The following is a 16,967-nucleotide window of genomic DNA, read 5'->3' on the forward strand; positions in this document are numbered from 1 at the left end:
AGATGTACAATTAATAATTTTGATTACATTAAATTAAAAAGTGTTTGCACAAATAAAACCAATGTAGCCAAGATTAGAAGGAAATCAGAAAATGGGGATGGGGGATTTTATAGACAGTTTCTTGAATAAAAGCCTTATATCTCAAATACATAGAGAACTTTGTCAAATGTATAAGAATAAGTCATTCCACAACTGGTCACAGGATATGAACAGGCAGTTTTTGGAGGAAGAAATCAAAGTGATATACAGTCACACTAAAAAAATGCTCTAAATCATTATTGACTAGAGAAATGCAAATTAAAACAACTTTGAGACATATCTCACACCTATCAGACTGGCTAAAATGATAGAAAGAGAAAATTACAAATGTTGGAGGGGTTGTGAAAAAATTGGGACACTAATATGCTTTTGGTGGAACTGTGAAATGATCCAACCATTTTGGAGGGCAATCTGGAATTATACCCAAAGAGTTATAAAACTGTATATGCCCTTTGACCCAACAAGACCACTATTAGGTCTGTTTCCAAAGTGACCAGGGAAAAAGGAAAAGAATGTATATGTTCTAAAATATTTATAAGAACTCTCATTGTAGTGGCAAGGATCTGGAAGTTGAGGGGATGGCCCTCAATGGAGGAATGGTTAAATAAGTGGTGGTATGATTGTGATGTAATAGTATTGTGCTGTAAGAAGTGATGAACAGATTGGTTTTTAAGGGAAATGGAAAGACTCACAAGAAATAATGAAGAGTGAAACAAGCAGAACCAAGAGAATGTTGTACACACTACAGTAACAGTAACAGAAATATTGTTTGAAGAGTAAATGGGAATGATTAAGCTATTCTGATTTATATGAATATTCAAATGAAATTGACTGCAAAGGGACCTATGAAGGAAAATGCTATCCATCTTCAGAGAAAGAACTGATATATGGAACTGTATGTTGTATGGTTCATGACATATTTTGAGAGACGTAGTTTCTGGATAATTAATCATTTTATTAATCATGCTAGCAGACAATTAATAAAAGATATTATAACTATATTAATAAATAATTAAAGTGGCACTCTTTACTGCCAAAGACCCCTCACAGAACCTACTCAACACTTACATGCCCTTGGAAAAGTGGGTGTTCCTAAGAATGGAGATTTACCCGGATTATTTAATAATTAATGAGAAGAATGAATATTATAATGTGAGGTGGGCTTATTCTAATGAAGGGCTGAGGGACATAACCCTGATCACTCAGTCTTAAACAAAGAGACATCTCTTATTCAGACTGCTCCCACCTAGGGCAATCTAGACAAAAGGAGGTATCACTGACCCTTTTTATTATCTGCTAGCATGATTTTAAAATGATTAACTACCCAGAAATTATGTCTCACAAACTTTTTATATATCACAGTTTCACATATACATATATATATATGTATATATATATATATGTATATATATATATATATATATATATATATATATATATCTGTCAAATGTTGGCCTTCTCTAGTGCAGGATGTAATTAAAAAAATAATTTTTTTAAAGCATCAATACTGAGTGAGGGTGCACAAAGAGATTAGTTTGTTGGCTTTTTTTTCTCATTCCTTTGGTTCTTGGTAGTTATACTTGGGATTTATCAGCCATTCTAGTTATTTTGATCTTCAAAGGTCCCTCCTCTTCTTTCTGTAGGAAGGGGCCTAAGCTGACCATACTGCTTCAGAGGCCCTGGGCAATCAAGGAGTAGTGAAAAAGGGATATCCTTTAAATCAGTTAGTACTGATTACTTTGATTTATTTTTAGTTTGATTGTAGAATTAAGTTCCCTTATTTAGAAAAAGTTAGTCTAACAGCTAAGCCAAACTAACAAAGATATTCTCTTAATTCTAGGTTACCTATAGATATAGTGAATAGATAAATAGACTTTATCATTTAGTAGCAGATAACTTAGATTAAGACATATAACTTCATAGGGATAAAATAATCATAAGATTCTTATTAAAGGCTAATTTCTCCTTTCTAGCAGTTGGAGAAAGGGGGGTTGTCTAAAGGTTAAGTTTCTCTTTCTAGTCTTAATGAATAAGCTCCTCTTTTTTCCTTGAGCTAGAGGTTAAAAGTCTAAGTTGAACAATGTGATCTTGGCAGCTAGAAGATGGGGAGTGACTGCTAACTACAAACTACAAGTTATTCTTTTAAAAGTGAGCTTTTTGGTTAGAAAAAGCAAGGACTTCTGGGGTAATCTCACTTTGACAGCTAGATATTGCCAACAGTAAGAATTTGGGTTGAGAAAGCCTGGGAGAAGTAAACTAGTTGGATGATCTGTCTTGTCCAGTTGAATCACATTCAAAACAAGTTTCCAATTTTTTATTCTTCTTTTCTGTTATAAAAATAAACTTTGTAAATCACTCCTTGGTCACTAATTACTGAGGAATTAGTTGACTTGATTTAATGGTGACTTGCTAGCTCTTCTATTAAATCATTATTTATTTGGTTGGTAACTTTGTACCTTGCTTTCTTTTTATTTCAGATAATTAATTTTAACAGTAGCATTATGGCAGAGAGGGACCTGGGGTAGAGAAGGACACTGAAAAAGAAGACTAAAAGAAGGAAGATAATGAGGTTCATGGAAAACACAGTTCGTCTATTTTATGTTTCTGCCTAGTTCTAAAAACCACACATTTCAGCTCTACATTAACAAAATATTCTCTTTAAGTGACAGTTCCTACACTATTCTGGTCATTGAGATGAATCAATCTCTTTCTTCCACTGCACAAAACTCTGGTCTAAACAGATGATGATAGAATCTTAGAAAGTAGTTGCTCACATAAAAAGACCCCAAACATCCAGTTGGTAACAGAGTTTTCAAAGTGCTAAAATATTTTAGCACCATAGGACCAAATACTCAAACATTAAAGTGAAAGATGGGGGGGGGGAGAGTTTTCCATTTTTTTATTCACTTGTTTAGTATCCTATAGACCCAGATCAAAATGAACTGTTAAGTGATATTTTATTAAATTGAAAAATATTTTTGTTCTAATCTTTCACTGACATGAGAAATGAATTATAAAGTATTGAATTTTTTTTAATCAAAACTAGACTCCAGCATTGGGCTGGCTAGCATTTATAATGAAACAGCCATTTATATGTCAAAACCACAGATTCTGCATGCTCAGCCTGCCTACAAAATGTCCTACATTCATTATATAATATGCACATTAACTTTATCACTCTACCAATTGCAGGCTTCCCATCACCAACATAAATTTGTACTGAGGCTAAGGAATAAAGAAGACTTCATTCAGCGTCTTTAAAATGCCTGTGTAAGTTTACTCTGTTCCAAAGCCAGAGCTGGGGCAGGCAAAGTGAATAATCACCAAAGGTACATCATGCAGCTTGGTGCAATGAGGGACACTTTTAAGTTTGCACATATTTTCAGTGCCAGAAAATTCCACTCTATGTGGCATGTATTTATCTTGTGACTTAGTTATTTTACATGAGGAATACAATTTACAAACACCAGAGGGTGAGGCTACAAATTTCAAACTTTGCCTAAGGAACCAAGGATTTGAGCCTAGGTCTCTCCTGACTCTAAATTTCATGCTCTTGCCCCTCTGAAAGGATCACAGGATTTAAAGTTGGAAGGGACATTAGATATCATATAGGCAAATAGTTATTACTTTGATTTGGGGTCAGAGGTAGGAGAGCAAAAAGAACTGATTCCCCTTTATCCTTTGGATCTAGCAGTCCTTCTAGTTCACCTATCCCTTTGGAAGAGAACAGCATGCTAAGATAAAGAAACAAATGACTTGTCCAGCTTCTGTTGTCTTTTGACCATTAAGGTTCACTAAATAAGAACCCATTGGGAATAGGTTTATTTTTTTAATACAAACTGTTGTAACTGAGTAATTTCCTTAATATTTTTAAGGGGTATAGCATTAGAGATTCAGAGCTAAAAGGCACCTTAAATGCCATCTCATCCACTACACCCCATCATTTTGCAGATGGGGAAATGGAGGTTCACCATGCCTATACACAGTGCTCTCTGCAGTAGAATTTGAATGCTTGTCACTTTAGTGCAAGAAAGGACCTAAGTGCCCTTATCCCAACAAGTGATCTTCAGAATCTTCCTAAGAAAATTCAAATAGATGCTATTCGTTTTCCTGGCATGGTGCTGGTACATTGTCGCAGGTGCACAACAATGAAGTCAGCACAAAAGCTCTGTAGACCTTCGGTTTGGTAGTCAGTCTAATCCTCTTCTTTTTTTTATATTTAATTATTTTTATCTGATATTTTCTAGTTTTCAGCATTGATTTCCGCAAGATTTTGAGTTACAAATTTTCTGCCCATTTCTACCCTCCCCCCATTCCAAGATGGCATATATTCTGATTGCCCCATTCCACAGTCAGCCCTCCCTTCTATTACACCCCTTGCCCTCCCCCCCCCATCCATTTCCCCCTTACTTTCTTGTAGGGCAAGATAAATTTATATGCCCCATTGCCTGAATATCTTATTTCCTAGTTGCATGCAAAAATAACTTTTTTTTGAGCATCTGCTTTTAAAACTTTGAGTTCCAAATTCTCTCCCTTCTTCCCTCCCCACCCACTCTCCCTAAGAAGACAAGCAATTCAACATAGGCCACACAAGCATCATTATGCAAAACACTCCCATAAATAGTCATGTTGTGAAAAACTAACTATATTTCCCTCCCTCCTATCCTGTCCTCCTTTATTCAATTTTCTCCCTTGACCCTGTCCCTTTTCAAAAGTGTTTGCTTTTGATTACTTCTTCCCCCATCTGCCCTACCTTCTATCATCCCCCCTTTTTTATTCCCTTCCCCCTACTCTCATGTGGGGTAAGATACCCAATTGAGTGTGTATGTTATTCCCTCCTCAAGTCAAATCTGATGAGAGCAAGATTCACTCATTCCCCCTCACCTGCCCCCTCTTCCCTTCCAATGAACTGCTTTTTCTTGCCACTTTTATGTGAAATAACTTACCCCATTCTATCTCTCCCTTTCTCCCTTTCTCCATATATTCCTCTTTCATCCCTTAATTTTATTTTTTTAGATATCATCCTTTCATATTCAATTCCTCCTGTGCCCTCTGTCTATGTATATGTATATTTCCTTCACCTATCCTAATACTGAGAAAGGTTTAATGAATTACACACATCATCTTTCCATGTAGGAATGTAAGCAAAACAGTTGCACTGTAGTAAGTCCCTTATGAATTCTCTTTCTTGTTTACCTTTTCATGCTTCTCTTGATTCTTGTGTTTGAAAGTCAAATTTTCTATTCAGCTCTGGTCTTTTCACTGAGAAAGCTTGAAAGTCCTCTATTTTATCAAAAATCCATATTTTTGCCTTGAAGCATTATACTCAGTTTTGCTGGGTAGGTAATTCTTGGTTTCAATCCCAACTCCTTTGACCTCCAGAATATCATATTCCAAGCCCTTCGATCCCTTAATATGGAAGCTGCTAGATCTTGGGTTATCCTGATTGTGTTTCCACAATACTCAAATTGTTTCTTTCTGGCTGCTTGCAGCATTTTCTCCTTGATCTGGGAGCTCTGGAATTTGGCAACAATATTCCTAGGAGTTTTCTTTTGGGGATCCTTTTCAAGAGGTGAATTCTTTCAATTTCTATTTTGCCCTGTGGCTCTAGAATATCAGGGCAGTTCTCCTTGATAATTTCTTGAAAGATAATGTCCAAGCTCTTTTTTTGATCATGGATTTCAGGTAGTCTAATAATTTTTAAATTATCTCTCCTGGATCTATTTTCCAGGTCAGTGGTTTTTCCAATGAGATATTTCACAATGTCTTCCATTTTTTCATTCCTTTGGTTCTGTTTATAATATCTTGATTTCTCATAAAGTCACTAGCTTCCACTTGCTCCAATCCAATTTTTAAGGTGGTATTTTCTTCAGTGGTCTTTTGAACCTCCTTTTCCATTTGGTTAATTCTGCCTTTCAAGGCATTCTTCTCCTCATTGGCTTTGGAGCTCTTTTGCCATTTGAGTTAGTCTATTTTTTAAGGTGTTATTTTCTTCAGTATTTTTTTGGGTCTCCTTTAGCAAGTCATTGATTTGTTTTTCATGGTTTTCTCTCTCCACTTTTACTTCTCTTCCCAATTTTTCCTCTACTTCTCTTATTTGCTTTTCCAAATCCTTTTTGAGCTCTTCCATGGCCTGAGACCAATTCATATTTTTCTTGGAGGCTTTTGATGTGGGCTCTTTGACTTTGTTGACTTCTTGTGGCTGTATGTTTTGCTCTTCTTTGTCACCAAAAAAAGATTCCAAAGTCCTGGTTTGAGTCTGAGTTCATTTTCGCTGCCTGTTCATTTTCCCAGCCAACTACTTGACCCTTGAGTTTTTTGTCAGGGTATGACTGCTTGTAGAGTAAAAAGTACTTTGTCCCAAGCTTTAGGGGCCTTGTGCTGCTGTTTTCAGAGCTACTTCTACACAGGAAGCTCTGCCACTCCAGCGCTCCTCCTCCCTCAAGAACCACCAACCAGATGCGACTCAGATCCAAGCAGTCTCTGCACTCCCGCTCTGATCTGGCACTTAACTCCTCCCATAGGGTGGGTCTGGGGCCAGAAGCAACTGCATCTGGAGCTCTGGAAGCAGCCCCAGAGCTGCACCACTTCTGAGTGCACTCGTTTTTCACTCTGTTCTAGCAGTTTTTCCCACTAACCTTCTCTGTTGTCTTTGGCATTTGTGGGTTGAGAAGCCTGATAACTGCCAAAGCTCAATGTTTCAGGGCCCTATCACCGTTCTGCACAGCTCACAGTCTGGTTGGTCCTGGTGAGGCCCATGCTGGATTGTGCTCTGCTCCACTCCCAGCTCCGTGTGATAGACCCTTCCCAGTGACCATCCAGGCTTTCCTAGGCTGAAGCCCTGCTTCCCTCTATTATTTTGTGGGTTCTGCAGGTCTAGAATTTGTTCAGAGCCATTTTCACAGGTGTTTGGAGGGACCTGGGGGAGAGCTTAGGCAAGTCCCTGCTTTCCAGCTGCCATCTTGGCTCTGCCCCAGTCTAATCCTCTTCTCTCCCACACTTTCCTCAGAGTCTCCCAAACTCGAGCTAGTTCTGGCAATGTGGGCTTCAACACCACTATTAACGTTACATCCCTGGAAAGTATACTAACAAAGTAAGTGAACTTATCAACAGCATTCAGAACTCCTCCATTTGCTGTAACTGATATTTCCACATATGGATGGTGTGGTGCTGGTTGGTGTTTTCTTGTGTTTTCTTGGTCTTAATTGTTAGGCCAAAATTAACACAAGCAACAGAGAATCCATCCATTCTTTGTTGCATCTCAGCTGCAGAGGCTTCCTTGAGTGTACAATCATTTGCAAACAAAAAAATCATGGACCAACTCTCCCTCCACCTTAGTCTTAGCTTGTAGCCTTTTCAAGCTAAATAATTTACAATCAGTGTGGTAGCTGACCTTGATACTGTAGTCTTCACTGAAGGCATCTGACTATGCTAAGCACTACAAAGACAAAGACAAGCAAAAAGAAAGATAGTCCCTGCCCTGAAAGAGATTGCATTTGAATGGGGAAGATAACACATAAAAGGAAACTAAAAAAGAGAAAAAGTATAAAGGTGACATGGTCCAGAAGAGTATAGCCTAGTAATAAATGAAGAAATGGCTGGTGTAGGAGCCCTCCTTAAATAGAAATTCTGGGAGGAGTGGTCTAATCAAAGGGAGAAGACACCAGGAGCAGAGAGTACTTCCAGGGTGTGAGTTCTGAAACTGAAGGGATCTTGGGATTCTGGGAGGAAGATCAGGCATCTTCGGGCTGATTATCCCCATTTTACTGATTGAGCTTGCCCATACTGAGTGCCAGAGACTGAATTTCAAGTTAGGTCCCTCCTGACTCTAAGTTCAATGCTCTTCCACTATTATAGAATCACTTGATTTAGATTTGAAAGGGATCTTAAGGGATTATCTGGTCCAGTCAATTTAGACTAGTGTCAGGCTTTGAGAGGGGCAAACAAAAAGAACTAAATGACTTCCTTTTCTCTTTGTATGTAGCACTTCATCCACCTCACTTATTCCATAAGAAAGGGAGCAGGATACAAAACAAAGGGCACTCCAGAGACATTTTATTGACAGGGAAATGACAGAATAAAATGAAAATACAAGGCACCAGGAACACCATCACACCTCAAACCTTAGCCTTCCTAGTACTTATTTAATCTAAAAGGGAGTTTGAAATTCCCCATTAAAACCATCTCTTCTGATTGAAATATTGTCTTCAGAAGACCCTCCCCCCGCCATTAAAAATCAAATATGCTAATAAGGAATGAGAGACAACTTGGTGTGATAGTGCTGGGTGTAGAGTCAGGAAGACTTGGGTTCAAGTCCCATTTCTGGAAGGAGCTGTGGACAAGTTATCTAACCTTTCTGAGCCTCAGTTCCCCACCTATAAAAATAGCTGCACTGTCTATTTTTTAGGGTTGTTGTAAGACACAAATGAGATCATACACATAAAACCCTTTGTAAATTTTAAATAGTTATATTAATGTTATTTGGTTTTGGCCAGATGTATAATTTCAACTCTGGTTGAAGAACTCTGTCAATGGAGATGAATATCTACTCCTCAGTCTACGGTCTTAGAGAGTGGCCTGAAGGTACTAAAAAGGTTAAGCAATTCACCTAGCCAGTAAGTGATAGAACAGGCAATACAAACACAGGTCTTCTTCTCTCACAGACCACCTTCTCTTTTTTTCTTTTTGGTGGCCTTTTTTTTTGGTTTTTTTTTTTTTTTTGGCAATGGGGGTTAAGTGACTTTCCTAGGATCACACAGCTTGTAAGTGTCAAGTATCTGAGGACAGATTTGAACTTAAGTCCTCTTGACTCCAGGGCTGGTGCTCTATCCACTGCACCACCTTCCTGCCCTTCAGACTGCCTTTTCATTCATTGAACCACCCAGCATCTGTATTAGCAAGTCAATAAATACAACATCGACAATAATTGTGAATATGCCTATGTAGTTGTTCTGTATTACAAAATATGAGAGATTCTCCACATAGACAGCAGAAGAAGTAAAACATTTATTCAGACACCAGAGGACCAAATCCCATAACAAATAAGTCCAATCCATCAAAGTAGCAACCAACTCCCAAAACCGGTAAGCCCACTTTATCATAACAGCAAGAAACTTAAAACATAATATCACAGCATGGAGCCTTCCCATCCCACAACCTTCCACCCCCTGCTGGGGCCTTCCCACAAACACACTCACAGCACAGCTAGCTCACCTGAGGCTTCTCTCTCCCTCAGCTCTAACTGCTCTAAATGCTCTCAGTATTTCCTGCTCTGCCCTTTCCTGTTCCTCCCATTCAGCAGGCTTCTCCCACCACATGTGATTTAGGCTTCCTGTGACATAAGCAAGTCACATGGCCCTATTAATGGGTGGGAAAGATCTTCAAATTTACATTACCATTACAGCACCTCAGATAAATGTCAGCTACTGCTGACATAACTGACAGGTTGTTATGGGGGGAGCATGACACCAGGTCCAGTTAGCTGGAAAAAGACAAAGTTCAAATAAATATTGATGGGAAAGAAGGGTTCATGGGAAATGTCTGGAGCATTTAGACTGGGGAGTCCAATCTGGCAAGATAATAATAAAGTCAACAAACTAAGATTCTGTCAATAATAATAATAATAGCTAGGATTTATACAGTACTTTAAGGCTTACAAAGTGATTTACATGTCACCTCATTCAATCCTCATAACCACCCTTTGAGGCTCTTATTATCCCCATTTTACAAATAAGGAAACTAAGGCTGACAGAATTTAAGTGATTTGCCCAGGATGACACAGCTAGTGTCTGAGGCCAGATTTGAAATCAGGTCTTCCTGACTCCAAGTCTAGCACTTTCTCTACTGAGCCACTTAGTTCCCCCATTACCTAATATGCAAAGTTTAGAGAGATTCCTGATCCTCAAAGAAAGTGATATATCTAGTAAGTGTCAGAGACAAGCTTTGAAACCGGGCCTTCCTAACTCAAAATCCAGTATTCTACTATGTCTATCTGATAATAATACCATTCTGATAATAATGATTTATAAAACTCTCTCCACATTTTTATTTCTTAACATTAAGAAAAGAAAATACTCCATTTCTGGGCAAATTCAGAATTTCCTTGCTCCTAAAGTTATCAATAACTTTGGCCTTTGATCTGGCCCAGAAGTAAGCCAAATGGAGCTAAATAAATACTGCCTTAAAAGTGTGATACAATCAGCTAGGAGCATAAAGACAGCAGCCATCTTTGGAAAGAGGATGACAGAAAAGTAGAGATTAAATGAAGTCTAAATCAACCATTTACATGATAATTTTACTGAGGTCGGAAATGATCTGAAAACAACCTGATAAATCAAGCTTTTCCTAAACCTTTGGTCAATATAAATCCAACTCCTGGAAGAACAGACTGTAGTGTGCATGTATAATTTATACTATAGCTAGTTCATTATTAAAGTTCATTAAATTCTGATGTGCCCTTCAATGCTTCAAGGATCTGTAGTTTCACTCCTGTGGTTCTCCTTCTATTCATGTTAATGGGAATCTCCTGAATACCTTGTAGATGATTTAACAAGTTGTTGGGACTAAAAAGTATTCATCCCCGGTAGGACTACGCAGACTTGTGAAGGAAAGGGACGCGGCATTTGGACTAGGCCGCAGATGGGGACACTGAGGCCCGGAGGGGGGAAATTGTTCAAGTTGGCCAGCCATCCTTTCCTTTGTGCCTAAAAATCATATCTTTGAGGCAGTCCGTGCCCTGGAAAAAGCCTTTCTTAGGATCAAAATCTAGCCAGCCATGCCATTCTTTGAAATTCAAAACCGGCTGGGCCTCAATATCGACAAATGGATGACAGTTATGAGTGCTGAACAACCTTACAAAATGCCAGCCCGATGCCATGCTTTTGAAAAGGAATTCATTGAGTGTGCCCATGGAATTGGTATGACCCGAGCCAAGAAAGAATGCAGACTAGAATATGAGGATTTCATTGAATGTTTGCATAGGCGGAAAACGATAGAACGCATGGGAGCAGTCATGAAGCAGAAGGAGAAGCTAATGAAAGAAGGGAAGTATACTCCCCCACCTTACCACTCAGGCAAGGAAGAGCCAAGGCCTTGACGAGCCAGCCAGTGGTGACATTGGGTGCCTTCGTTCTTTATGATGGGATGAAAGTATATCCCCTGTTGTCCCCTGGAAATGTATATTTCTTAAAACAGACATCTCCTTCCAAAGGTTAAAAATCATCCTGCTTTTCCCAGCCCCAGTTCTCTCTGTACTTTGCCATTAGGACAACCACCCCAGGCAAGTTGGTGGCAGTGGTTCACCCTTCAGTATATGATCTGTGATTCTGCCTGTATCTGAAAATAGACATTTTGAAAAGTAAACATTTACCAGTGTAAAAAAAAAAAAAAAAAAAAGTATTCATCCCCTTGGTGACCAAGTCTCTGCTGATTAAACTCACCAGAGTTAGGTAGGCTGCTCCTTAGACAACAGACATGCAATCTGTCACAGGGCTCATACTCAGAGGCATTTCAGTGCTTGGTAGGACTTACCAGAACCAAAGTTCCTCTGGTATAATCTTTGAGAACTCAGAGTCACCTCCAGTATACAGTAAGACATTAGGGGACATTGGTGGAGGTAAATAATGGTATGCATTAAATAAAAAATAACCAACATTGGGGTGGTCCTTTGGGTGCTGACCACAAATCTTTCCACAACACAGGATTCTAGGACTGGTTTTGGTTGGTTTTTTTGTTTATATAAGGAGGCATTGATTTTCTTCACATTTAAGTACCAGACAAGATTCATCTCCTAAGCAAGTCACATCTTAAATGCACATGTTTTAAAATATGAAATTTTCTTGTTTAAGAGCTATCTCTAAAGGCATTATCTGTAGCAAACAATAATATGTTGAATGGCTGAATTTGTCCTACCTCAAGAGTAGTGTTTCCCAAAGTGCATTGCAAGAAACCCTGAAACACCAAAAATAATAATTTTAGAGAATTTTACTACAAACGTTCTGTCAAAGTTTTCTTTAAACTGAAGGATTCTATCTAATTGTATGCTTTAACAATGAGCTATCCAAAAAAACAATGCATACAGGAAATGCTTTTCTCTAGTTTAACTAGATATGTTTATCTATCTAGTTTAACTAGAAACACTTTTTTCTAGTTTAATTAAAATTTTCTCCATCACTTTCTTAAGTCTAGACAATCAACAAAATGGTGAATTAAGCTCTGATTTGTTGTACTTGTCGATTTCCAAGATGTAAATGTTCACACTGAAAATTTACTGGTCAGCTCTGCCATTTTAAGCTAGCATGTCCCTAGTTCTACCACTGTGGAAAAGTTTGCAAAACACCATTCTAGGGAAACACAAATTTCCCTCCAAAAGACAAACACCTTCAGAGGTTTTACCTAAAATCAGAATTCCCTACATATCCAAGCAACTCTCCAGGGAGTTCTCGGCAGTTTTCTGGATCCCAGGCCCATATTATCCAAGCAAATAGAAGTGTGACTTGTAGAAAGAACAACATAGAACTGAACTACCCCAAAACCTACTTGGACATTTACCCAATAGGCTGAAGGGGTGACCCATGTTCTAGACTTTTCCTAACCTCTTTGTCTTCTTCTCAAAGCAACCTTTCCTTAGAAATCTACCTATTTTAAGTCCCATTATATCAGGACTCTATTCTTGCTTAGCTATTTCATGAACCAATTGAAGTTAAAGTGCTAATGGTTCATAAAAGCTTATTGTACTACCCTTCCAAGATAATATTTGCATCAGTGTCTTATCCCAAAGAAGGTCCTCTAATTTTTTAAGAAAAAAAATATTCAAGCCAGTGGTGGACACATTTGGGAAATATGATAAAGGCCAATTCAGGAAACACCCAGAATGTCAATGTACTATGATCTCATATATAGTGTAACATACTATATGTGTGCCTAACCAAGCACATTTTAGCTTTGATCATTGTCATGGGAACATTTGAAGAGCAAATCTTCTTTAGAGAGCACTAGAAGTTTGACATAAGTTCATATTTTATGGAGAAAGAGTAGACACCACTCTCTGCCAGAGAATTTATTTTCAAAGTTCTGCTGCTCCATTGTGTCTGGATGGCTCACAGCATAATAAAAGGATTGATCAGATTAGCCTGGCAGGCCTCAGAGCTTGAACTGGATGCTGGCTGGGTTGGCAGAAAGGGTCTAATCATCAGTATCCATTAAAAAATATTTTCAGCTTAATGGAGATAATTGCTCATGAAGTGTCTCAATGGGGAAAACTAATTAGTCTTCCAGGTTGCAAGATCACATCCTGGTGAGTGGAAGTGCCTCCAGCACCACTCAAGGTGGCCCTGATTAAAACCATTCAAGGAAACAGAGCCAGACGCTACCTTGGATAATGAAATCAGCTCTGACTAAAGTCTTGTCTGAAAGGTGCAAATTCTGAGAAATGATCTTTAGTACACGGACTTAGAAAGCTCCCGTTACATTTTATAATCTCCAACAACTCCAAATTGCTTTCCATATAAGTCTTTCCTTCAGACATTTTTCAGCAATATGTACTGATTATATACACTTTCACTAAGCTAATTAATAATAGTTAACATTTATACAGTGCATTAAGATTTGCAAAACACTATATAGAGATTACATATACACACATATACATATATACATATACATATATTTCATATATACATATATATGTGTGTGTATGTGTGCATATATGTGTGTGTGTGTGTATATATACGTGTGTGTGTGTGTGTATATATATATATACATATATATATATATATATACACATATATATATAAAATCTCATTTGTTACAACAAGCCTGTGGGATAGAGGCTATTATTATCCCCATTTTACAGATGAGGAAACTGAGGCTGAGAGGTTACGTGATTGGCCTAAGGACAGTACATGGATGAAATAGGATTTGAACTCAGGTCTTCCTGGCTCCAAAATCCAGTACTTTCTCCACTACACCAAGCTGCCTCCAAATATTACAGGTAAAAAAACTCATGTAAGAAATGATTTCTCGTATCAAGGAACTTTTACCCTTATGTCTGTCTCCAAAGGAAGGTGGGTATAAAAAGGTATTCAGTGTACAATATGAATTAGGCCTGAAACTATTACCTGCATAGCAGAGAAATGCTTTCCACAAAAGGCTCCCATAAATACAAATCAATAAGATTTAAATAATCAGTAATTTATAATTCCAGTTATACTCCTCCAGGAAGAAACTTAAGACCATCAAAGCAGAAAGCATTTGGTGGGACTGCTGAATAGATACTTATATTTCACCTTGACTCTCCATTGTCCAAACACTTCCCTCCAGGTCAATGTTGTCTGGTAACACAGGCTTGGGTTTATCCTCTTTTGGGAGGTCTCTTCTCTGATACAGAAACTCTCTGGTCACCAGTTAGCTCTTACCAACAAACTGAAAATCTCCAACTTTTAGAATTCACAAGGTTGCCTCCAGCACTGGACTTGTCCATCTGGGAATCACTGTTTAGTCACCTGTGATCAGACAAAGAAAGACAAAGCAGGAGTAGCTAGGGGCCCAGGTTCAAGGTTGCCTAGTTGAGCTCTCCTGTGCTAGCTGCCACACTGAAGAGGCTGCAAGACTGCTGGGATATGGGGAAAGGAGACAGCCCCCTCCTCCTGCCCCTATAAGGATGGATTTCAATAGTCCTAACATGATCTATAACTCAGAAGAGAAGAGAATCATCATGGTTAGGTCACTCGCTTTTCAAAGATTCACTATAGCTTTTCATGCTTAATGGCCAATAAGAAAACTACTTCCTCATTTCAAGTCCCGAGTACTCCAACACTGAGTCATACACATCCCTGGAGACTTTGAAGGCTTCCAAGGGAGCTCCAGTACAGATTCCCTGACATGGCCCCTATAGGCCCATTTTCCCACATGCTTCTTGGGATAAAATATCCAATTTACTCCTCCCCACATGAATTCAACAAATGTGAATGAATCTCTTTAGCTTTTCTAAAAAGTGTATGGGTTGGGTAATAAAATAAACCAAGCAAGAGCCAAACTATCCCACCCTGCTAACCCTGGGGTAAGCTTGAGGATTTGAGTACGAAAAGGAAAATATAATCCAGGGTGGCATGTCCAAGAAAGATCAAAGAGAAGTAGGGGGAGCAGTTAGTTAGCAGGGCAACCTAATTGGAATGAGGATCAAAGTCAAGTTATAACAGCAGGCAAGGGGCTTATCCAGCAAGAAATCAGCATAGGTTATGAAAGCCAGGGGAAGATCAAAAGGCATATTTCTACAATCTATACAGACTCCCTACTGTATTTTGGAGAGAACAAACCTGGATAAGAAGCATTGGTATAGAATCTAAGAAGTATGGCTACTGGCACTTGATAGAACTATACCAAAACCATTTGTGCTGAAGAAGAGGCGTTGGCCATGACCCTGACCTCTTCCACAGCAGTTTCCATTCTGTTCAGTGACAAGAACCACTCAACTAAAAGTTTGCAGGGTTCCAGGGCTCATAGCACATAGAGTCAAGGTAGTTTCAGGACTCAGCTACCACTGTTGCTAAAATTTTGGCTAAATTGAATGACGATAGGGACTAGACCTACTCCCTTAGTATATGGAACTCTTGAAGGAAGAAACTCTCTACCAAAGCAGGTTGGTACTTCTTCACAAGTCTTATTAAAAAATTGCCCATAGAACTAAGAGGTTAAGTGACATGGCCAGGGTCAAACAACCAGTATATCTCAGAGAACGGACTTGAACCAAGGTATTCCCAGCACCAAGACTAGATGTAATGGTAATTAGGGTGGGACTATTTTCTCTTTGATGAGTCTTGCCTTTCAAAAGTAATGGCAAGCAAAATGGACTGTTCATTGTCTTTGTTTTGGAGCGCTTCTCAGCATTAAGGAATCTTTGATTGAATCGAGAGTCTTTGATGACCTGCTTATGTCAATCAAGGGAAGGCCTAATTTCACCTCTGACCCGGAGCAAGTGTTTAAGTCACAAGAAAGCCCAAGTCACGTGGGCTTGGGTCATATGGTTGTGATGCCCTCTGAAGTACAGTACATATATACATATATATATATATATATATATATATATATATATATATATATATATATATATATATATATATATATATATAAGAAGTATATATAAACTCAGAGGTTAGCGGTTTGCCTTTGTGGGGCACATTCATTGAAAGAGTGTTGGTGATGAGACTCTGGGTAGCCATTGAAGCAGCCCCCTGGCTTTGAAAGCCCAGATGTCGGTGCTTCTCTTTCTAGTAACTGTATGTTGTTTGGACAGACAGATAGAAGCCTGTCTGTTGATTCATGTTTATTTGCTCTATTTATATAATCTCTGCTTGTAATTTCTGTTTGTATTCTCTCTGAAGTTCAGGGTACTGGCTTTTCCTTCTGAACTAAGTGAATGATATATGTATGTTTAATTAAAGTGAGATTCTTAACCCCTTAAAGTTGCTTTCCTTTAGAAAAGCAGATCAAAGAACCTGTGCTGGCAGCCCTCCTGTGTGCTGGTGTTATTGGCCTTACACAGCTACAGTAGCTGCAAGTAACATTGTTGTTACACTGGCTTAATCTACTAAGGCAGTTAGGTGGCCTGGAGTCAAGAAGACCTGAAGAACACTAAACCTGGAGTCAGAACCTGAGTTCAAATCCAGCCTCAGATACTTATTAGCTGTGTGACCAGGAGCAAATTACTTAACCTCTGTCTGCCTCAGTTTCCTCAAACTGTCAAATGATAATAGCAATAATAAAGCATATGCCTTCCAGGGTTATTGTAAAGATCCAATGGGATAATATTTGTAAAGTGCTCACCACAATGTTTGGCACACAGTAGGTACTTAATAAATCCTTATTCCCTCCAAATTCTCGTTCCCTCCCTCCGGTTACACCATGATGCCTCTTAGTGAGATGGCTACTCA

At 38.6% G+C, this 16,967-nt stretch overlaps 1 protein-coding gene across 1 annotated transcript; it reads left to right on the forward strand.

Moving 5' to 3' along the window:
* The first annotated feature begins 10,798 nt into the window (after positions 1-10,798).
* Positions 10,799-11,400, forward strand: LOC118831154 (NADH dehydrogenase [ubiquinone] iron-sulfur protein 5-like). Its single transcript, XM_036738328.1, has one exon. It carries the CDS (start codon positions 10,814-10,816, stop codon positions 11,132-11,134), a length of 321 nt encoding a protein of 106 aa, XP_036594223.1. The 5' UTR covers positions 10,799-10,813; the 3' UTR covers positions 11,135-11,400.
* The last annotated feature ends 5,567 nt before the right edge of the window (positions 11,401-16,967 follow it).

This window comes from Trichosurus vulpecula, chromosome 1, assembly GCF_011100635.1.
Source record: "Trichosurus vulpecula isolate mTriVul1 chromosome 1, mTriVul1.pri, whole genome shotgun sequence".
NCBI classification, from domain to species: Eukaryota; Metazoa; Chordata; class Mammalia; order Diprotodontia; family Phalangeridae; genus Trichosurus; species Trichosurus vulpecula.